This window comes from Esox lucius, chromosome 14 (assembly GCF_011004845.1).
Source record: "Esox lucius isolate fEsoLuc1 chromosome 14, fEsoLuc1.pri, whole genome shotgun sequence".
NCBI classification, from domain to species: Eukaryota; Metazoa; Chordata; class Actinopteri; order Esociformes; family Esocidae; genus Esox; species Esox lucius.
In genome coordinates, this window is record NC_047582.1 from 26,773,996 (window position 1) to 26,799,055 (window position 25,060).

The following is a 25,060-nucleotide window of genomic DNA, read 5'->3' on the forward strand; positions in this document are numbered from 1 at the left end:
ATACAACTGTACCGTCCCAACAATCTCAGACAGCTTACACATAGAGGCCATTACTATAGATATGACTTGACAAAGGTGAGGGAGGAGGAGGGGGAGTTTGGGGAACAATGTTCAGAGGAGGAAGAGGTGATGTGTACATGAATGCGAGTTGGGGGTGATGAGTACATTAAGGGGAGGAGGGGGATGAGTACATTTAGGGGAGGAGGGGGTGATGAGTACATTAAGGGGAGGAGGGGGTGATGAGTACATTATGGGGAGGAGGGGGTGATGAGTAAATGTGGGGGGGGGGTGATGATTACATTATGGGGGGGTGATGAGTATATGTGGGGGGGGGGTGATGATTACATTATGGGGGGGGGGTGATGAGTACATTATGGGGGGGGGGTGATGATTACATTATGGGGGGGGGGGTGATGAGTATATGAAGGGGAGGAGGGTGTGATGAGTACATATAGGAGAAGAGGGGGTGATGAGTATATGAAGGGGAGGAGGGTGTGATGAGTACATATAGGAGAGGAGGGGGTGATGAGTACCTGAAGGGGAGGTAAGCAACAAGTAATTTTCCGTTGTTTTGCTGATGAGTCGACCTCTCCACATTGTTACATGTTGATCCTAACCTCACCCTCCTCCTCACCCCCCCTTCCCCTTTCCTCTCTGATCCCTCTTCTGGCTCGTGTGAAATGGAGATGATGTATTGTGGTAATTACAAGAAAAAATATGAGTAATCCTCCCAGAATGCAACCGTTCTGAGGAGGTTTATTGTTCTAGCTGAAGGTGCGACTCTAGGCTTTGTTTACTTTCATCCTGGCTGTGTTTCTGCCTCTTTGGTAATCAGAGGTAGAAAGTCATTAGGATGTTATCACAACTGCAGCCGCAGAGGCCTTGGACGTTAACCTAGCCTGGAAGATAGAGGACGGAGGGAGAGCGGAGAGGCCTTCGCTAGATCAGCCACTCGGGCCACACGGCAGGCCAGGCCCCAAGACCATACATCAGAGAAGTGGGACGTCATTACCGGTGCCAACCCTCTGAAACACAGAAACCAAGCATCACCAGGGCCGTGGGGGCAACGGTAAAGGCTCTGGGGTGTGTGTGAGTGTGTGTGCGTTCCCAGGGGAACAAAGCTCAGGCCTGTCTGGCCTTTCATGAGTAAACCTGAGAGAGAGGACCAGAATATCAAAGAGTTTTGGGGGGGGGTGACAAAGAGTGACTGATGGGTTCGATTTGACCCCTCATCTTTGCCCGCTTAACGCCAGCCCTCTCCGCCTCTTCTTTCTGGCACCACGGTAATCACTGGCTGAGTAATGTTACACACTGACTGTGTTCCAAAAACATTCCCCTCAGTTATAAAGCAGGAATTCCAATTTGCGTTTATCATTGATTCTGAGGTACGTGCTGTATGGCGACAAGTGGCTGGGAAGCCCCACGCGTAAACGGTAATTGTCCAGCATCGCCCAGTGATTGGGGGTCGTCATCAGGTGTGATTTCCTGGTCTCCTCACGTTCTGTCGAGGTCCCCCAGACGGTTCGGAGGCGCCTGCTAAGCCAACTGAAGTCATCAGAAAAGAAAACAGATTGGCTTGACGTGGGTACTTGGTAGGATGGGTTGCTGCGATCAGCAACTCTCCTGGCTCCGCTGGAAGTTGTTGCGAAGAGACAGGGCTGTAATAATATTTGGATATGAATAAATAGGGGAAAATAAGCAAGTTAAAAAAGTCAGAAATTCAATTTTGTGTCCTGAGATTTCTTGAGCGTTTCATTTTACTACCTGCCTACCTACTACCTTAATCTCTCCATCCCTTTCTCTCACTTTTAGTCCATCGCTCTGTACCTCCCTCCCGTCCTCTCCGTCTTCCTCTCACCCTCCCCCCCGCTTTCTCCCTCCCCCATCGCGTGAGTGGCAGTCATTTCACCTTGACCCCGGCTGACTGACCCCCACCACGGCGGCAGAAAAAAAGCCCAGTCTGTGTGAAATGTTGCCATGGTTTCAGCTTTGCTGCGACCGTGGGGATTTGCTTCACTCCTCCACCCACCAAGCTATGCCACGCCAGACGCCGCTCCTCTCCCCTCCTACTCTGTCCAACACATTGCACTACCTACTTCTCCTCCCGTCCTCCTCAGTGGCTCCGTGCCATGACCACGTGGGGCTGCATCATGCCTGCTGGCCCTCTCACACAATCCCAGTGCTATCGCGTGCAGAGACTGCATTGAGAACATAGCATTTTCACCCCGCTGCCTTACGCATGAGTAGCCGCCGCTACAGAGGAAGAGGAGGACACTGAGAGGGGAACAGAGAGAGAGAGAGAGACAGAGGAAGAGAGGTAGAGGAAGAGATGGAGCGACAGAAAAAAAGAGAGGGAGACAGAGAGGAGAGAAAGAGAAAATGCACATAACAAAAATACATGGTGAGGGGTGGGGGGGGGGGGTGGAAAAAGAGGTGGGGATGAGACAAATATGACAGAGACTCAGAGAGGATGAATTTGTCCGGATAAAACACACAGTCCCTCTTGATGGTACAGAATTATAGAGAGGAGCGATGTATCCTGACTAAATGAACATATTCTGTGAAACGCACACCACGAGTTTCATTGAGATTAACAACTGTTTTTGCACAATTCGCGCAAGAGTGAATAAATTGTACAGCAATCATATGAGCAGTGACGTACGCAATCTAGGTTTACAAGACAAAGCCTATAAAGCTATAAATACAGCGACAGACATTCAACAGAGAAGTATGTCCCTGGCGTTATCTAGATATTTAGCTTACTCAACGAGTTCTGACATCAAAAATGATTTAATTTACTATCAAGTTGTAAACACACAAACCCAAAATAAGTCTGAATATTAAATATTCCTTATGATCAGCTATTCAAGAGACAGCTGTTTAAACTCATATCAGCCAGCTAATTAGCTTTTGGTGGAACATAATCATCTGTTCATAGATTGTTTGGCATACTAGCTGGCTTAGCTGCTTTAGCTAGCTAAGCTGACATTAGCTAGCTAGTTAATATTGGGCAAGTCATGCATGTTTTTTCAGACTGCAATAATTCAGGACCACATGCTTGTGTTAAAAACTGCTTAGTGACATGTAACATCGTACAATATGACTTCCTAATCAAAGCACACTTCTTTTAAAGGAGAAACTGGTTCCACCATTGAGCTACCAGGACAGCTTCGCTGAGTGGTACTGTGGGGATAAGACCGCCAAGAGACCAGGTGGCAGAAAAATAGCAAGTTTGGGCATGGCTTGAAGGTAGGGAAAGGCATCCCTCTTGCCGCTCACTTGGCAGGCACCATAGCGTCATACTGGACGCGTGCTTCAACTCTAAACCAGTGGACTATGTGGAGGAGAAGGGGTTAGGGATGGGAGAACTTGGGTGGATTGAACACCTGCTGCGAACTGTGGATCAATTGCAGTTTGGTGGCAAACACAGGGAGCCCTACCATGACAGTTTAATAGTCCAGAAGTGAGATGACACGTCACTACGTTAATACCTGTGCCGCTTTCTGGGCGATGTAAGGTCGCGCCCTGCCAATGACGTTGAGCATGTTCCTGCAGGAGTGAAAGATTTTTGTGGGGAACCATTGTGCTGTCCCGGATCACGGCAATGTTATTTGCACTCTGGGAAGGGGACACCATGATGGAGAGGTTCCGGTGTGAACCAGAGGAAGAGCAGGTGGAGGGCAGCCCTGTCTCATTGATGTGAGTCAAGCACTCGGATATGTGTGTCATCACCCAGGTGTCAGAAGGGGAGGAACAGCGACAGAGCCAGGTGAGATGGTGTGTAGAGAGAAGAAGGTGGAGCGGAGGATCCGATAGGACGGATATCGACTGCTGGATCGTACAAATACTCAGAGAGAACTCCTAAGTACACACGTTAAAATACCACGCAGATCCAAACTGGAAACCTTTCAATGGTGGCCTGGGGAGGTCCAGCAGTCTAAACTGCTGCAGTGTAGGTTAGAATCCAGGCTCATGCATCTTCTGCAAAAGCCCCCCTCTATCTTCCATTACTTTCCAATATAAATAAAAATAGTATACGACAAACACTTAATGAACACACCCACAAACGATAGAAGGCACTCCCATTACAGAGAAAGAGATAGACATGGCAGAGTCAGTGATGTAACTGATTAAAGAGAATAAAGCAGAAAAAGAAAGAACAAAAACAGAGAGCGGAGGGAGAGCGACAGAATACAGTGGAAGTATACAGCTTTGCAAACGCTGTAAACCCCCTGATTACAAATTCAAGACGTCTCGACTCTATGACCTTTAGCTCTGTTTCTTAACACATGGCACAGTGTAACGATAATCTATGGGGCTAATCTGGTAATGTATTATGTGTAGGGCGGTGATCGTTTAGTTAGTCTGATCTCAGTCACCCCTCATCAGCCAGACCTCCTTGATTCAACAAAAGGGTCTCTGGATGTGTGTATGTGTGTTTCAGTCAGGGCTGGAGTCTAAGGTGGCTGTGTTTGTAGTGAGAGGTATGTGCACTATTTGAAGAATAGAACGCCATTTAGGACACTGGCAAGGAGAGGCTGTATGGACAAATGTTGTCTCCAGGTGGGTTTTTCCTCAGGTCATTTCCTTTATGGGATATTTGACATACTCTATCATGAAAAGAACACCACAGACAAGCAGAAGCCTGCAGATGGCGTATGTGTGTGGGTGTGTGTGTGTGTGTGTGTGTGGGTGTGTGTGCATATGCGTTTGTGTGTGCTTGTGTGTTTTAAAGGGCGAGTGAAGAGGGATTACCATGACCTCTGAGTTGCTTTAATTTTCAAAGGAAATGTCCTGCAATCCCAGCATGATTAATGTGTAATTTGGGGTAAAGTAGGTAGAATGTGTGGTTTGTAATGATGTCCTACTCTTTTCTTTTCTTTTTTTTTTCTTCTTAAGCGTTTTTTTTCCAATTTGTAGCACTTTCACCCCCAGTGAAAAAACATTATTATCAGCAGCGTGAAGAGGACCACAATCATTCACAGCCCACCGTTTCTCAAGTTTGCAAATCGCCTTGAAAATTGGGCAGGCCTGCAGAGTGTTTGCCACTTAAGTTCCCTGTTCCTTTTCTTTTGATATTTGTGCTGAATGTCTTGAAACCTCACACAGAACAGCCCTGTCAGAACCCAGACTGAAACATAAACCAATTTTCAAGTGTTTCTTTTTAATGGTAAGTAACAATAACATAAGATAAAAAATAACTGTTAGCAATACTAAATCAAATTAGATCAAATTCATTTGAGAAAATCCCGCAAGCAGGCTTGCTGATTTTTGAGATGAGAAAGTGAGACAAAAGTGTTTTCTGTAAATTGATGTCACACCACTGAAATGATTTTCTGATAATTCTGAAGCTGTTCGACTCTCAGTGTATACAATACAAAAGTTCCTTTGCCCAGCCAGCTGTGTGTGTGTGTGTGTGTGTGTAAGAGAGAAAGCCTGTGTGGCGGCTTCCTTGTTGTAGTATGTTGGCCACCCTTATTTACAACAGGGAGTGAAGATAGATCTTGAAACATTTGGCATCATACCCTTCTACTGTAGATTGAAACCAGAAATAAGTTGACACAGGAGATATGATGTCATGCTAAACAGGGAAAGAAAGGGTTAGCCCATAAAAGGAGAGGTCAACCTACACAAGCGTTATGTTGACAAACCATAAATCGAACAAAAAGCACAAAAGTGTTACCCCCCCACCATCTTACACTGTCACACACACTCACACAACTGCTCTCCTGCGATCAAACATTGCTTAACGAACTGCAGTCTTCCCTGACCATGCAAAATCCAGATGTCTCAGTTTCTTTTCATTCACAACTTACTTTTCTTCAGTTGTACTTCCTGAGAGCAACCGATGTAGCAATATTTTGACATCTCGGTGGTGAAACCAAAAAGAAAACCGTTCACGATCTTCTTTGACCGCATGGTGTTTCTAGCAGTTTAGTACTGTGTCCCAGGATAGAATGAATTCAGGCTTCCAACATATTATTTATTATTTTTATTAATAATTCTTCAGTTTTTCATTGGGAGTAAAGACAGATTCATAGTTGATAGTCAAACGAAGTCAACACTATAAACCCTAAGGCATTTTTTACTCAAATATTTCTATTAAGTTAATCTCAAAGTTAGTGTTACTAATGGCTTAAAATGTTTATGTGACACTGAATTTTACTAACATTTATTGAAATGTAAAATGTTCCCTTTGTGCATAACAACAGGTTAATATTTTAAAATATGTTTTTGCATGTACATTGACTGATTGATTAATCTACACAAAGGTCAAACATATACATACACATACAAACCCACACATTTTTCAAAGGTAATCCAAGGATATGGTAAAAACCTTTGCACCAGTTGCTGAAATAATTGTTCCAATTACACGAAAATGTCATCTTGCAATTTAGTGCTGGATTCCAACAGGAATTAACCATCCCTTTGCAGACCTGTGCCTTCCAGGTAGGATTACGCAATTCTGCTGAGGTTCCCATGTCTCAGTAGAGATGCAGTGATCATTTTTATAATTCCCAGGGAGTCAAAATAAAGCCCTATGGGATGTGTCATATATTATGAGTTTAACACTTGTCTAGGAACTCAAATGAAGGACAAAGGATTATGAGTGAGTACCATGTCTCTGTCATTAACATATACCCATGAAAGGACAATGCATACTCTGAAAATATATTGGACGTGTGGTTTAGTACTTGTATACTATGAAATTCTTTTTAGCTCGCTCAACTCAAATCTGGACCTTGTTTGACTACAAAACAATTTTAAGTAACTACCTGTACTCAAATATTTTCACTGCAAATGTTTGGAGTAATGAGACCACATCGGGTTTTACAGTGTAGTTCTTCACTTGGTAACTTTTTCAAAGTATTTGTTTTAGTTCCAGCAGATAAATAATGAAAACAAATTGTATTACTGAAAAGGGATTGATGGGATTGATACTTTTCTGCAAACCTGAAATAACAGCACATTCTCAACTCCCTTGACTTTACTTACTAAGGACAATAACTGCAAACACAGGGTCCAGATACAGCCAAAACAAAACATGCATAATTATGAAAGTATTTAGATGTTAATCTATTAAACCCTCTGTCCGCAAAGCCCAGTTTTTCTACATTTATTGATATGGATTTAAACTATTGGAGAAGTGTCTAAAATCAATAGAACGAGAGTTCCAATTCAACTCACTGATATGTTTGTTCTAGTCACTCCAAATTCCAATGCATTTATGAAGTCCATACAGGTATATTTATGAAGTCCATTTACGTACATTTATGAAGTCCATACAGGTATATTTGTGAAGTCCATGTAGGTACATTTGTGAAGTCCATATAGGTACATAACTTTTACATAGCTTATATCAAGCGTTATATCAGAGTGAGTGTAGTGCGAATTATCTTCAATTGTTCATTGTCTTGATGTTAACAGATCCTAGTGTTGTTGGTTGTTGTCGGCAGCCTGCTACCAAGTGCTCCGCTGGGAACGTGGTAGGCCCCACCCTGCTACTACATCTGCCAATCTGTGCAGGCCATCAATTAACTTGATGTGAAGTGACCCATTTTAATCCAGGGCAGGGCATACTGTTAAGTTGTGGAGGGGGTGATCTACTGCAAGCAAACAGGTAGCCAAAGCACTGTGCAGCGGGTCACTACCGCACTTCATCCCCAGGTGGCAGCATCCAGATCTGAGTGCTGAGGCCAGGCTCGATAAGAACACCAGGACACAGCGTTTGAGGCACTGGTATTGCCAGCATACTGAGCCAGGAGGCTGCTGGCTCATTCCGTGGCTACGAGGCCTTTTTTTTAGGGTTTCAATCTTTACACGTGCTTCTGGGTGTTTTTCCTTTTTCAAGTTCGTCACCAATGGAACCTAGTAATATGCGGGGTCCAGTCAGTCTCTCCTGGGCACATGCGTTCAAATCCTGGCCATTTATGCTGATAGCTGACATAGTATAAAAGTGGCATAGTTATTTGTTATGTGAGAATACACTTAAATGTACAGTCTTTACAATTCTATGCACTCCTACAGTATTTGGTAGTGATATAAAATCTAGGTTCATTAAACGCACTAGCTTTTAAGATAAACATTTGTGCGTACTATTATAGTGTATTATATATACAATATAATGCATTGTATATATTATATAGTGTACAGTTATTTAACAATGTAAATTGACTCAGAAGCCATTCTGATTTATTGTAATGACAAGGGAGCAATTAGGAACAAAACCTTTTTTACCTATTCGGTTCTCAGATTTGATCTAGCAACCTTGTGGTTACTGGTCAGTCAGATGATCTAACTGTTAGACTACCTGTCACCCTTGTCAGCATTTCACCTAAGTACAGTACGATGTAGAATGTGTTAATAACCAATCCATAACTTATTAGACAAACTCTTCTGTCCCAAGTGATCAAGCCTCAGCTGGCCTCTCTAGATCCGGAGGGAAGATCGAAACAAATTGAAGTACGTATTAAATATTGATTCATATTTCATTAGTAAGCAACAGTGTGTGCCATTGTTTCCGGTGTGTGTGTGTTTCTGCAAAGATAGTAAAATTAGGAAAACTCAACCTTGTGGAAAAATGCTGCCTGTCCCCTAGGTGAAAAAGGCTTAGATTAAAATCGAGGCATTTGGGACTAGATTAGAATTAAGGAAAGTTTACGGAAGATTTTTAAAAAGAGAAAATGTTTTGGGCCAGCAAAAGGACAGTAAAAACAAGCCTGTCGATGCCTCCATGCCTGTCTGTTCATGTGAAAAGCAAGAGGCAGCAGGAGTGTGTGTGTACGTGCATGTACGTGCGTGTACGCGCGCGTCCTCAGAAAGTGCAGGTGCCAGTATGTGTGGTCCCCACAGCGGTGGTGGCAGTTGAGGGCTTGGGGTAAGGAGGCATTTTTAAAGAACTGTCACTTGCAGGGTTAATATCTGTTTCCCATCACCAAGTGGCCCTTGAGGGGCTGTGGGTTTCCCCCCCCCCCCCCCCCCCCCCCCCCCGTTTCATTTTGTTTAAAAAAGAAAAGCAGTAAAAAGCCCTCACTTATGAAATTACAAGTACTTGAAAAGATCTAATGTGGTCTTAATTGTCTAGCTGCATCGACTAGGGCTGGGTATGGGAGAAGCAGGGTGGGGTTGGGTGGAGCGCTGAGGTGGAGCGCTGAGGTGGAGGGGTGCTCAAGCATGTTTCGCATTACAATAGGAAATGAATGCCTTCTCCGCTGCAAACAGGGTTTGTTTGGAGTGGGACACACACACAGGCACACTTAGAAAGCTCTTGGAGGACCCAGGGTCTCTCTAGTCTCAGTCCAGATTTTATACTTTGCGGCAGACTCACAAAGGGATGCTCTGGTGCACAACACAGCATGAAAACAGCCAGTCTAATAAGGCTCCGGATTTTGCCACTATAACTTTCAATAGGTCCACTTGAGCCACTGCAAAAGGATCTGAGGGCTGCACCGCACAGAGCCACATCCCCTCCGAAGGAAATTCGCAGCTGTTACCAAGGTTATTATAATCAACGAAAAACCGAAGAAGTTAAAAACTAAAATTGGAAAACAATGTATTACACAGGAATACAGAAGACTCCTACAATACTAAAACGCTTATATTTAATTACAAAACTGAAACCTCAATTATGTTCAGAGTCTTTTTTTAAATGTGGTTTTCCTTTTGAATCTATTGGTTGCTGCCAGCAGACTGCAATGTATGAAAGCGACGTAGCTTGGCATTGCTATTTATAGGTATCTATAACTAAGAGAGTAGAAATCAGAGAGATCCCTGAGCATGAACCGTAGTGGCAGCACAAAACGAGCACTGAACGGTCCGAAAAAGGCAAGGCCAAGAATGGGTGCCCGCCAGGTGTTCCACCATCCCAACGTCTGTCCTCCGCAAGCTCCACTGGCTTTCAGTTGAAGCCTACATGCACTCCAAGAACACAGGGCTTGGGGAACAGCAACTGGAACCAGCCCTGCCAACCTACGGGCCATAGTTAAACCCAATATCCCTACTCAAGCTTTTTGTTCTGTCGCCTCTGGTCTCTTGGCCGTCCTACCTCTACAAGACGCCAGTGCTCACTCAGCCCAATCAAAGCTCCAGTATGTTCTGGCACTCAAATTGTGGAACCAGATTTCCTTTGAAGCTAGCGAGTAGAATGACTGACAAGAAGAATGTTACCAGTCTGCAGGTATCGAAGTATAGGCTCAAAAGGGACAAAATAATAACATGGGCAAAACATTTACTAGTACAATCGATGTGTTTATTTTTATTTACATGTTTTATTAGTGATTATGCTTTCTAATGTTCACAACACCCAAAATGTTTAATTATTAATATATTGCTGGAAAGGGAAAAGCAAATGCATTGTGGCGAAGATTGGCATCTGGAATGATATATATATATTTTCATTTTTTACACAAAAGTGCATCTCAACATCACCCACAAAGAATCAATGATCACAAATCAATCAAATGTATTTTATAAAGCCCTTTTTACATAAGAAATGCTTATGTGGGGCCAGTCCAGCCCTTTCACGATTTTTCCTATATTGATTTCTTATGTTGTGTTGCTATCCAAAACCCAATAATGTCAGCTCTGTGATCCGTCTGCAGTGTTTGCGTCCAGTGGTTTTGGTTCCTGATTATAAGTTACATTTGCAGTAGTTCTATTGATCATCATCCTAGATTTTGAGTACAAACTACTCAGCTGGTTATATAAGGATATTGAATAAAATGTTCTTTCTTTTCTGGTCGCTGCATGCTGTGTTGAGATCCAACGTCTCTCTCTCTCTCTTCCAGGAGCTTTCGGGGCATGGCCTCCTGGGTAGTGGTCTATCTCCCTGTCTGATCAAGCCTACACAAAAACAAATGCTGGGTTGTTTCCATGACCTCATTACTGGGTCAATGGTTGTTGTTTTCAGTAAAAAAAAAAAGAGCAAGGCTGGGTTGTTGCTGCTAGGGTGTCAAGGTTGGTTCAAAGATATTTGACCAGGCCAGTGCCAGCAGGAAACACCTCAAGATCCATATTCTCTACTACTACTACTCATCCATCCTGTCATCTCCCCCATCTCCTAACTCCTCTTTGTCCCTGGGGTGCTGCACTTACACCCTGCTCTCCTCCCTCTCCACATCTTATGACTCTCCCTCTCCCCCGTCCTCCCAGCCATCTCGGCCCCTCCCCTCCTGCTCCGCCCACTAAGGGATTGCTGCTATCTCACAGGACAGAAATGTTGGCAGCTTAATGAAAGTGGAGGAAAACAACATTTCAGGATTATCCTTCCACTCCTTCTTCCTTTCTCTGGCTCTCTTTCCGCTGCTGTAGCCACCTTCTATGACTACGAGTTTAGTTACATTTTTACTCGATTTTCCTCCCAAGTATTATCCAATTTGGAAGGCCCCGCTTCATCAAAGCAACTCTCAGCTGACCCGAGCCAGCCAAAGCACATCTGATGCCCTTCTGGATTTTGTCACATTGTTCGCTCAACTACAAAGTATAGAAATCCATAATAAGGCATATTTGATTACTATTACTGCCAAAGCCTGGATGGTGCTGGGCAATTGTACCACCCTCCGCGGGCCCCCTGGGTTAATTCGTGCAATAATACAGCTAAATGCCAACCAGTGACCTTTTACCTGATTACTCATAAAAATGTTGCCACCTTTGCCGCTCTTCTCAGTTCTTCATCTCCTCCTCCTCCTCCTTTGCAAACCATTTGGAAAAATAGGTTGACATCCTCACCTTGTTCATTCTGCTTAGTCAGTACACTGCCCTCTAAACACTACAAATGTTTACACAAATACCTCATTTCCATCACTCTCCTTCAAACAGGGATGGCTGGTCCCCCAGTTTGACCCCATCCCCTCATGGATTCTCCAGACCATTTCTGGAGACTTTCTCCCATTCCTCACTTCCCTCATCAATTCATCTCTGACCTTTGACTTTGAGAGGGCCTCAATCACTCCTTTCTTCAAGAACCCAACACTTAACGCCCTTCACATCAAAAACTCCAGATACGTTTCCTTTCCCTCTTTTCTTTCCAAAAAACTTGAGCAAGCTGGTTCTGACCAGCTATCTCTCTCAGAACAATCTCCTTGACCCTAACCAGTCAATCTTCAACAAGGCTCACTTAACTCTTCCACCACACAGGCTCTTGGCATTGCCCAAGCTGACTCTCCTACTAATATCAATTCGCTGCCTCCAACACTGAATCACATCAGAGGATGTTTGGCTGCTCCACATGCACTCAGTTTTTGTTTCAGGCCTTCTCCTCTCTCTAAACACCAAATCACTTGGCTCTGTCATATCCACGTGGTCTCTCCTATCATTGATGACACCGAATCTTTCTTCTTCCCCTCCACCAAAATGATGAAAAGACTTTCTGCACGTCTGGCATACATCTCTGCTTGGATATCAACCCACCCATCTCAAACTCAACCTCTACAAAAAGGCGCTCCTCTCTGTCCTGGTACCACAGTGGTGAAACCAGCTTCCATTTGAAGCTAGCAGGTCTGACCCATTTCCCCATAAACCTTTAAAACAATAGCTTTTCAAAGATTGTGTAAATAACTCTTATGTGTATCTCCAACATGGTCTATTTTATTTAATGATCGGGGAACATGATGAGATTTTATAGATGTGAAAAATATGTAACTGTAACAGCCCAGGTTTGAGTGAGTGGGTGGCAGGGTGGAAGTGATTAGACACACCTGCAGCCAATTACTAATTAGACAGGTAGCAGCACATTGGTTGTTTCCCTTATAAATCCCTGTGTTGTGTGTCTATTGGGAGTATTCTTTTGGCCAGTTGGACTGAGGATCTGTCCCTGTTGCCTCGCCTGTTCGTCTCCCTCGACTGTCACAAGATGAGCGGCTCCCTTTGCAAGTTTCCTAGCTGTTGTTTGAATGTCTGTCTGTCACGACCATGCTGAATCACTCTCTGCAGTAAGAGGAGGCTACCAGAGAAGCTAAATAAGGAAGTGAACGGCTGAGCTAGTGACGAGGGGAGCTCTGCCAAACCTGAGACGCTATCAATCATTGAATCGATGTGCATCCAGGAGCTTTTATCTCCACTGAGTAAGAGAGGCGATACTTCCTGTGTGTTTCCCTCTGAACCATTTTATACAAACACTGAAACCCCTTTTGGCCCACTGACTCACTGTGTGGAGTTAGCAGCACTAGATCACCGGGTTTGGGATTGGGAATGGGATTGGAATGGGATTGGGAATGGGATTGCTCCAAGCTGCCTGGCATCACGGCCGTACAGGGACCTCCCTCTTTTATAATTGTGGAGATAGGTTTCTCGTTGAGGGGGATATCGAGAACATATCCCCAACCTGTTTATCATATGTTGTCTGTTTTCACCCCAGATTGCCCCATAGCCATGAAGTCTTGCATCAGAGGGGTCACTGTAATAGATCAGAACCAAGAACGGGCCACCTATTTTGTGCAACACCATAGTGAAGTTTGTAGTGTCTTTCACCAGACTGAGAATATTACCATTCATTATAATGGCAAATTCAGGGCTGCTACTAGAATCACCTTGAATAATGTGTTAGCACAACGGAGTTACGAAGGCCCCAAAATCTTTGCATTTTAATAAAGATAAACTAGTTGGCCTCAGGATTTGAACATGACTTCAGCTCACAAAATGACTTAAACTGTATAATGTTTTTTACTTAGTGGTGAAACTATCACTTAATTTGCAACCAAAGGCATTGGGTGAAATGCACAGCCCATTTGAACCCAGCATATAGTACTGAAAAAAGATGTCACAACAGCAATGTATTGTAGCCTTGTAAATGTATAGTTGATGAGTTGTGTACTGTGACAGCGTATGGGTGACTGATCTTCTCCACCATAAGCAATGCCGTTGCTGTCATGTTTAGATTAGATTAGATTCAACTTTATTGTCATTGAACAGTACAAGTACAGTACAACGAAATGCAGTAAGCATCTAACCAGAAGTGCAAAGATGTGGATATGTGGATGTGTGGATGTGTAGATGTTCAGCGAAGGCAAACGCAGTACAAATGGCAATACTGAATGTGCAATTAAGGTAAACAGAGAAGGGCTGAAAATGTACAAGTATATGTTACAAGTGGGATAACAGTTGTTTGGGTACAAATGGCAATTTCTAAATGGCATACAAGATGTACAAACGAGGCACATTAAGGAGTACTGTAGTAAGGTAGCATGAGCAACCATGATGCAGAGATGGCAGCGTTAAGGTCCTCAAGGGAGGTGTGTGTGTGTGTAACAACTGTAAAAATGCAAGTACAATGGCAACACAAACTATGCAAAGAGGCAAATTTATTGAAGGAGGTGAAACTGAAATGCAGGGACAGCAATGTGAGGCATAAGGTATGCAGGAGGGGACTCGCTGATGGGCCTCTGTGTGTAAGACAAAATTATATTGTGAAAAGGATTATCCAAAATCTGTCGACACTTTTGTACTGATTTGTGACACTGACCACATTGTTAATTAAAAAGTCTTTGAACTGGCTTACAAGGTCTCTGATTTCCTTTGGCACACTCTCTGCACACCGGACGAAGACGCACCCAACTTGAAAGCTGAAGGTCAACAACCTGATGTGGAAAGCTTGCATTGCAACACTTGTCTGGCCTACGCGTCAAATCTCTTTCCCAACCACCGCGGCTTAATTAGTGCGCTCAAGATTTACACTGCCTGAAAAATGTGTTTTTAACTTGTATGCGAATTTTCTGTGGTGTAACATCCGCCCGTTTCAATCACACACACTGTGCTGAGAACTACAGATTCCCCGCCTTGAGCAACGTACGTTGCCCAGCCAACACTATACTGGCTCTATACTGGCTAACATCTGCAGCCCGACACGGAGCGACGTGGAACACACAGGACGGGGACGTCTGTTGCACACGGTTTGACGGGGACGTTTGTGGGAAGTGTGGCAGAACAGAACAGCCGTTCCTAGGTTGAGGGGTAGGCATGGGAGGACAGACTTGAGTAGTTCCCAGTGTGTGGTCATGTCAGGTGAACAGATTTCCCTCTCATATTTTCCATTATCATTTGAGCATAGACATATTTTCATGAGATGAAATTGGATTGAGATTGCCATTATATTCTACTTGGCAGGTCTTTGTGGTAGGAGAAACAACTAATTTCTTTAATTAGACAGAGTGTCCTGGCTTCACTGTTGTAACGGGTTGGCCTTTGTGTTGTGTACCTAAAACCAACTACTGTAATGAAACCTGTTGTCCTCAAGCATTCCATTGTTCAAACACACACAAACACACACACACACTATCTGCCTCGAGTTCAGTAGACCATGGCAGTGCTTGTGGCAGGTGCATTGACCATGTAAGACCTGCGTTCTGATTAAGTGGGGATTTGACTGACCAGCGACCATTGGCTGCTGGCTATCGGGGTAACAGATCACTGACCGGCAGCAAAAACCAGCCATTCACACTTGTCACTCCTCCCATCTCCATCCTGACGAGAGACCCTGCGCTAAGAGCCACTTGTCCCGGCCTAAGACTCCGGTAGCTCTCTGGGTCTAGTGACCAGGGGACACCACACCACTGCCCCCCACAACCCCTTTAGTGCGTGTGCAGTGGGCCGCGTGTGCTCGGGGCAGGCAGATCTCTAAACCTGCCAGACCCCTAAACTCTCATTAGGGGAAGAGAGAGGGAGAGCAAGAACAAGGATGGGACCCCCAAACAGGGAACTCTGTGTTAATGTGAGGTCTTTATGGATGGGGCCTCCTATAGTGTCACAGCAAATGACTACTGCTGTTCTATTCCACAGTGGTGGTGGGTGGGATACAGGATATGGGCTTCCCCACTCTACTCCTTTCCAGGTCTCTCTCTTCTACATACGTGATCATTAGGGGATTTGGGGGGAACAGCTCCAAGAAACCCCAAAGTCTGGTTCTGGTTTAATGTATACAAGCGTTCGACATTATGTGGGTTTAAGAACAATTTAGAAAAATTATACCCCACTGATAGTGGTCTTAAGTTGTGGTCACATGCTCCAGAATGTGAAAGGAGAGACAGAGAGAGGAAAGAGTGAGAGAGACAGAAGCGAAAGAAAGAGAGACAGACCGAGAGAGATCCCAGTGTCAGCTGGAATGATTTCAACAACTTCAGGAAAGTTGTTTTATATCAGTTGATGTTCCCTGGGTATGTACTTAAACTATACTTTGTTGTGTCATACTCTGCATGTATTTCAGACATTTCTATGTTTCGTGACACCATGATCAGATATTTATTGAATTGTAGCTGAAATGTTTGAGATTATAAAACAGTTATAGGTGGAGGAAGGTTGAGCTGCCAGAAAAATGTATCAAGAGCTGCTGCCTCATGTTTGCCACACAAGTTGACGCTATAAAAGATGATCAAAAGTAATCAAATGCAGGCAGCATGGGACATAGAATACTGTGCCACAGGCAGCCTCTCTTGGCCGGGCAGGCTTTCAGTTTGAAAGATTTACTGAGGTGACAGAAAGAGAAAGAGAGACTTGGAGAACAAGACCAAACACAGAGAGAGAGAGAGAGAAGAGAGTGAGAGAGACGGAGAAGGAGAAGATGGTTGAGAGGGAGAACATGCTTCATGTTCAATGGTACACCTCCTGTGGAGTCTCTGAGATCCAACACACATTTAATCAAGACCCTGGATCAAGCCATCCAGTGTCAGCCTCTGTCCATATCAGAGCTCTAGGTTTGTAGCATGTGGTCACTGCTAGTTTATACTTATTTTCTTGTTTTACTCTAAATGTAAAGGGTTCAAGAAACTGAACGAGGGTGTGACTGAAATAGGACATTTTAAATGTATTATTTACTTTGACATCATCTGTGAATGTAGATACTGTATGTTTCAATCCAATTGGCAACAGATTATTATGCTACTAATCTAAAATCTAAATGAAGAATATACAGTGGATATTAAAAGTCTACACAACCCTGTGAAAATGCCAGGTTTTTGTGATGTAAAAGAATGAGACAAAGATAAATCATGTCAGAACTTTGTCCACTTTTAATGTGACCTATAATGTGAATAATTCAATTGAAAAACAAACTGAAATCTTCAAGGGGGAAAAATGAAAAATAAAAACCTTACAATAATCTGATTGCATAAGTGTGCACAGTTTTATAACTGGGGATGTGCGAGGTTGTGTTCAAAATGAACCAATCACATTCAAACTCATGTTAAAAAGAAGTCATTACACACCCTCCATCATTTAAAGTGACTGATTAATCACAAATAAAGTTCAGCTGTTCTAGTAGGAGTTTCCTGACATTTTCTTAGTTGCATCTCAGAGCAAAAGCCATGGTCCACAGAGAGCTTCCAAAGCATCAGAGGGATCTCATTGTTGAAAGATATCAGTCAGGAGAAGGGTACAAAAGAATTTCCAAAGCATTAGATATACCATGGAACACAGTGAAGACCGTCATCATCAAGTGGAGAAAATATGGCACAACAGAGACATTACCAAGAACTGGACGTCCCTCCAAAATTGATGAAAAAACTAGAAGAAAACTGGTCAGGGAGGCTTCCAAGAGGCCTACAGCAACATTAAAGGAACTGCAGGAATTTCTGGCAAGTACTGGCTGTGTGCTACATGTGACAACAATCTCCCATATTCTTCATATGAATGGGCTATGGGGTAGGGTGGCAAGATGGAAGCCTTTTCTAACAAAGAAATACATGCAAGCCCGGCTGAAGTTTGCAAAAACAAACATCAAGTCCCCCAAAAGCACGTGGGAAAATGTGTTATGGTCTGATGAAACCAAGGTTGAACTTTCTGGCCATAATTCCAAAAGGTATGTTTGGCGCAAAAACAACACTGCACATCACCCAAAGAACACCATAACCACAGTGAAGCATGGTGATGGCAGCATCATGCTTTGGGGATGTTTTTCTTCAGCTGGAACCGGGGCCTTAGTCAGGGTGGAGGGAATTATGAACAGTTCCAAATGAAAGGCAATTTTGGCACAAAACCATCAGGCGCCCATTAGAAAGATGAAGAGGAAGTTCACCTTTCAGCACGACAACAACCCAAAGCACACATCCAAATCCACAAAAGCATGGCTTCACCAGAAGAAGATTAACATTTTGGAATGGCTCAGCCAGAGCCCAGACCTGAATCTAATTGAACATCTGTGGGGTGATCTGAAGAGGGATGTGCACAGAAGATATCTTTGCAATCTGACTGATTTGGAGCACCTTTGCAAAGAAGAGTGGGCAAATATTGCCATGTCAAGATGTGCCATGCTAATAAACTCCTACCCAAAAGACTGAGTGCTGTAATAAAATCAAAAGGTGCTTCAACAAAGTATTAGTTTAAGGATGTGCACACTTAGGCAACTAGGTTACTGTTTTATTTTTTATTTTTCCCTCTCAAAGATTTCAGTTTGTTTTTCAAATGAATTGTTCACGTTATAGGTCACATTAAAAGTGGAAAAAGTTCATTCTTTTACATCACAAGAACCTGGCATTTTAACAGGGGTGTGTAGACTTTTATATCCACTGTATGCATATAATCCTCCGGTGATGTCAACCCAAACCCCTTAACCCTAATCCAACTTGATGTTGGAGTGCACTTTTAATAGAACTATTTCACTTAATTGTTTCATATTGAGCATAATATCCAAGGTTTTAACGTGTTTACATCGTATTTTCAACTCCACAGACACTAGTTTTGCCTCAACCAACTACATGTCAGATACTGACATGTAGTTTTTCACACTTTTCCCCATGCTCTTTCACTACACTGTAAAGATCAGCATTACTGATTTCATCCGTAGTCTAATAAACTGCATGCTTTTCTGAGTCACAGTGGAAGAACCACAGAACAGGATCACTGTGTGACTCCAAGTTTACTTTCATACAATGGTCATTCTGTCAGTGAATGTACATGTGTGCATAGTTATTTCCACTTCAATATTTTCCAGGAAATACATTTTACAGACACAAAAAGGTGAGTCAAACTAAGAAAGTGTCATCATTGATACTATTTTATAGACATGTACGGTTTACATCACATAATTATACTTTTTTTTGCTCTATGAACTCACTGGCTTTAAGAAATATGAATGGAAATGTGTTGATGTCAGCTTCAGGAAGGTAACAGGCTGTTTTCAGGGACAGATCTGGATTTGGTGCCTACAGTACATGTACATGTATTTGTCCACTCTAAAATGTTTTCTATTTTTAATAATTTATGAAGCTTAATGTTTTCAGATTTTCAGCCGTACAGGCAGTTTTCAATATTGCATAAAAGAAAACTGAGTAAGCAAATTATCGTGTGATGCTCAGTTGATCCATATAGTCATATGATGTTCAGTTGGTCCATAAAGTCATATGATGTTCAATTGGTCCTAATAGTCTTATGATGTTCAGTTGGTCCATAAAGTCATATGTTGTTCAATTGGTCCATAAAGTCTTATGTTGTTCAGTTGGTCAAAATAGTCCTATGATGTTCAGTTGGTCGAAATAATCCTATGATGTTCAGTTGGTCGAAATAGTCCAATGATTTTCAGTTGGTCCAAATAGTCTTATTTTGTTCAGTTGGTCCATATAGTCTTATCTTGTTCAGTTGGTCCAAATAGTCCTATGATGGTCAGTTGGTCCATATAGTCTTATCTTGTTCAGTTGGTCCAAATAGTCCTATGACGGTCAGTTGGTCCATAAAGTCTTATGTTGTTCAGTTGGTCCATATAGTCTTGTGATGTTCAGTTGGTCCATAAAGTCTTATGTTTTTCAGTTGGTCGAAATAGTCCTATGATGTTCAGTTGGTCGAAATAATCCTATGATGTTTAGTTGGTCAAAATAGTCCAATGATGTTCAGTTGGTCCATATAGTCTTATGATGTTCAGTTGGTCCATATAGTCTTATGTTGTTCAGTTGGTTAAAATAGTCCTATATTATGTTGTTCAGTTGGTCCAAATGGTCTTGTGTTGCTCAGTTTGTCCAAATAGTCATATAATGTTCAGTCCAAATGCCAGGGTTTGTTTTCTTTTCGCGATGGGGCAGTAGAAGAAAGTATGGAAATGTTTGCGCCATCAACTGCAAGTCTCTCTGTTTAAAATGGTCTGTTGAATGACTTGACATAATTTGGGATTTGAATGCCACGCCTCCTGTAGTTGGTAATCAGTCCCTCACATCGCTGTAGCATAATTTTGGACCACTATTCCATGCAGAACTGCATTAAACATAGTTGAGGGTCTCACCTGCATTACCGTCTCGTCATTACACTCTGTTATAAATAACAAAAAAAATGTTGTGGTAAAGAAATCATTTACTGTTACTGTGTCCATTTGACTGTTGTGAATTACGGTATTTATGTATCGCATGGCATGGAATAGGACAGGGTTTTATGAGAGTGGAGGCTGAAACGTTTACTGCCAGAACTATTTAGAAATTATTTCACATTCACCAGTGGCTGTTTTCTGTGAATGTCTTGTCAAAATTTTTTACTATAAGAGGTAATGTTTCGAGCTACAAACTATTGACTACTGTGCATTCTTAAGTTCATTCCTTTCTGGACCTTAGTAATGTTTTTTGTTTTCTGCATGGTGCGCACAGGAGTTACTATCAATTATGAAATAAGTACTAGCTAAGCACTCTTTGAAATACTCATGACTGAAAAAGGTAATGAGAAATTGGTCTGAAAGTGGTTACTATTTTGTGAAACAGAGTATTTTTCAAAAACTATATAATAAACTTCCAAAATTACATATGAGGACTGTTAGAAGCAGGAACACAGCAGTGTACTTGTGTATGTGTGTATTTGTGTGTTGAGTGAAACTCTGCAGTGATACTAAGAGATCTATTCATTTGTTTCCCGGCAGATTTAACTTGTATCCTCCATCTGTTTGTTTGACATGAGACTGTATTGTTCCCAGTAAGAACAAAAAGAGAAAAAAAGAGAATGATGAAGTTATATCATGGAGGGAGAGGCCTTCCTACTCTCTATTTTCTCCTCTTCTCCACAGATGGCGTAACTTACAAAATGTTTACACCTTGGTGTTTCCTGGTGGTCCCCAACACTATCTTGTTAGGTATGTATCTGTTTGTTTGTGTGTGTATACAGCAACCTGCCTAATGGGATTAAAAAACACACATGTTTCTCAGACAATGGGAGGATAACATGCTATGATTTCCTAAATCGCTTGTGGCACTTTTCCTTCAAACACAAATAGCCACACACAAACGAATACAAACAAAGCTCTTCTTTGACAGGATCCAAGAGGATGCACTGAGTGTCAGCATGAATGGGTGACAACATATTTATTCATTTTCAGTGTGTAATAAAATTGTCAAATGAATTACCCACACACTCCTAACAAACAGTTGTACAGGACTGATTTCAGTTCAGAAGGAGGATGACAGTGCATGTTTTTTCTGTATCATAAATCTCAAATCCACATATATTACGATAAACAAAAACACTTTGTAATGCTGAGAACAGGAGGCAGAACACAGGTGTAGGGAGAATGGAGGATTTTTTATAAAACCTCCAAAAGTGGCAGACACAAATCCCGCAGTTTCTCCGAAACCCATGAAGCCTTTGCATCCTAAAGCCGCAGGCTCTCCCCATGACTGACCAACCTGGTTGCTGCACCCACCACTATAGTACCCTCTCAAAAAGATTTTTGGGGGAACAATCCACCAAACAGTCACTTGGCCACTCTCCCGAGGCCTCCATTCAACCGCCGTGTCCTTGTGATCGGTCCTTCTGTAACTTTGAGAGCAGGACACAGGCGCGGGGAGATTAGAGGACTTCCCCTAAAAATGTATTCATATAAGTATAAGGAGCCTTATTATCTATTGGTAATTGTAGCGACAGAAATGTTGCGGATGGGGCTATATATTTGGCACCTATTGTATTGCTCAAACTGTCGGAACAATGTTAATGAGAGCTGTCGTGCGTGTTGCAAAGCAGAGGCCCTCGAGTTCAAAGCCCAGTGTTGGGAGAGGCGAACTGTCAGGAAGGAAGTGAGACTGTTAGAAAAAGTATGTCTGATGTCGGTTTCAATGGTATGTGACCCGGATCATGAAGAAGAGCTCAGCTTGACAGCCGGGGTAGTTCGCTATGTAGCAAATTCAGAAGGGGTTTATGTATCAGAGTTAAAAACGTACTGTAAAAACATATACTCCATAGCTAGTTTGAAATGTCACTGATGGGGCTATACAAATAGTACCTTTTTAGCTCAAATGGTTGGAATGTTGTCAATGGAGGCAGTCAGGAGTGTTTCACAAAGATTAGGACCAGAGATCAAGCCCAGAGTGGGGCGAGGGGTGAGGTCAGGGAAGAAGCGATGCTGTAAGAAATAGCATAGCTCCTTTTGATCAGCTGCTCAAACTGCTGGTTGGAGGAAGCTATACTGGTTAGCAGCATTCCTGTTCCCTTTTATTCAGTATAAAGTTTAACTGCCCTTTACATAATTAGCTGGTATATTACTTTTCATGACTGTCTAACGGAAGAAATGCAGCCCTTGTTTGTCCATCAAACAAAACATATTACCTCTCCATACAATATATTTAGCTAGACACCATTAAGCATTGTGTTTAACTGACTAACGTTTCTTATTAAGTTTACTTCCACAACAAATAGTATATATGAACTGTATGGCTTTTGCCACTGCCCATTTTAACATCTTATTAGCCAGTAATAGGACTACTAGTAGCTACTTACTACTTAGAGTAGTCATAAGAATTTAGCAATTTCTAGTGAGACTGAATTTTACACTGCCAAAGCTATTTAATTTAATGACACAATGTTTGTTTTTCTTTCATTCGTGAATGACATTGATACAATAACTATCCATATAGGTGACAATAACCTTTTTGTCTAGTGAAAAGATGAGAACCCTGGAAACCCCTCCTCTTTTACTGCGCAAGGGGTTGCAATCTATATTACCTCTAAAAGCATGCTCGGAAGCGTACTTTGAAAATTCACCTGAAATAGTCGCAATATGACCGTACATTTTATTCTAGGTTTACCATAACGCAGCTACTTAAGCTTGTTGCCAGCAATGTTTTTGTCTATCCTGAACAAATCCTAATACATATTTTGTTCTGTCGGAGGCGCGGATCAAACACTGGTCATCCACATGGCAGTCCATGTCTCAACCCCCTACACTATTTAACAATGGGTGGTCAGTCAGTCAGGCAGTCAGTGAGAGGCTCCGCTTACTCGGTCTGACTAAAAATTACCTACAGTATTATGTAAATCTTATTTAAATTGAAATGTCATCCCGATAAATATTGTTACTCTGAAAAAGCTCCCTGTGTTAGAAAACATCATTCATATTACATACATATTAGTGATATGTTTAGACTAAAAGCTTTAGTAATTAGGGTTAGGATTAGATATAGTAAAGATTTGATTGGGTTTCCCCATATTATATAGCTACATAGACATTTGTGCATGCATAGGTGTGTGAGCCTTAGTTTCACTACATATATGTGGATGAATACAGTTTAAAACTGTGGTTAAACCAGGACAATTTAAAAAAGTAATGTTTCCTTTCCCATTTTGAAAGAGGCTATTTTTGGCCATAACTGTTTAAGGTAAAACTTACAATTGGGGTTATGGCCAGAATAAGGATTAGAGCCCAGGAATTAGGGGTTACATTTAGGAATTATGTTTGGGGTTTTGGTGGTTAGGGTTAAGGCTAGAGTTACAAGTTAGCAAAAAATAGATTTTTAAGGAAAATACATGTTGATGTCCCCATTTGTATAGCTAGGTTTGATGTGTGTGTGAATGGGAATGTGTATGTGGCCCCTCTTAACAAAGCCCTCCTGAAAGCATAAATTATGCAGTAACCTTCCTCATATGATGTCTATGAACACCACATGTTATTCAGTCAATGGAAGGAAAACATATTACTTCCTAAATCGCTTGTGGCACTTCTCTCCCACACACACGCATACACACATAAAAAACATACCTTCTACTGTAGGGTCCAAGAGGATGCATCAACTGTCAGCATGAATGGGTGACAACATATTTATTCATATTTAGCCTGTAAAAAGTTTTTTTTTTTATTAATTACCACAACACTCTAAATTGACTGTGCTGCACAGAATGGATTTCAACGTGAGTAGGATGATGACAGTTTTATGCAGTTTTGCTCGATAAACCATCTATCAACAAACATTAAAATCATCATATACTCTAATAACAAATACGTTTTGCCAAATGAATGTTTTCGTCAAAAGATGCTCTCATGGTTAATTTACACAGTACAGTACATATTAAATAAATTAAATCATCAATTCAATTGTATTTCATTTACCATTTCCAGCAGGGATGTCAAACATGTGGGGCCATGTAATAAATCAAATTAAATAGATTGTTTGATTGATCTTAAAGTATTTTATTTGATGTTTATAGTGCGGGTGAATCTCACAATTTGGTCTCGTTTAACATTAGCTCATTAACAAATGCTAGCAGTCATGACTGAGGTCAAGTTGACAAGTGAACAGTCAAGAAGACAAGTGCACAGTCAAGTTGACAAGTGGACAACCAAGTAGACAAGTGTACAGTCAAGTAGACAAGTGTACAGTCAAGTAGTGAGCAACACAAACTTCACTTTTCATCCCTGAGAATTTGAATAGACTTTGTAAGGGGGGGATATGTTTCATCCAGGACGCTCATTCTTTGCCAGACCCTGGTTTGTCCTAGCATTATGTTATATTTTTACATGTTTTAGATGCTTTATTTAGCAGTGGGGAACAATAGAGGAGAGAGTTTTTGCTTAATGGCTGTTGGGGTTTAATCTCACGCTGCACGCTGGATCACCATGCGCTAGCACTTTGAAATGGAGTTGCCTCAGGTTACCTCACTAGGATTATCAAATGAAGTAGCCCTAGGCTACTTTGCTATCATTATCAAATGAAGTAGCCCTAGGCTACCTCACTAGCATTATCAAATGAAGTAGCCCTAGGCTACCTCGCTAGCATTATCAAATGAGGTAGCCCTAGGATACCTCGCTAGCATTATCAAATGAAGTGGCCTTAGGCTACCTCGCTAGCATTATTAAATGAAGCAGCCTTAGGCTACCTCGCTAGCACTATCAAATCAA

At 42.1% G+C, this 25,060-nt stretch overlaps 1 protein-coding gene across 1 annotated transcript in view; it reads right to left on the minus strand.

Annotated features, from left to right (window-relative positions):
- Positions 1-1,572: 1,572 nt before the first annotated feature.
- tmem174 (transmembrane protein 174) overlaps positions 1,573-25,060 on the minus strand; it is a 47,289-nt gene continuing 23,801 nt past the window's right edge. The window contains exon 4 of the mRNA XM_010899283.2: positions 1,573-1,632. Coding sequence (XP_010897585.1) covers positions 1,612-1,632 — 21 coding nt within the window. The 3' untranslated portion in view covers positions 1,573-1,611. The remainder of the gene's footprint in view (positions 1,633-25,060) is intronic.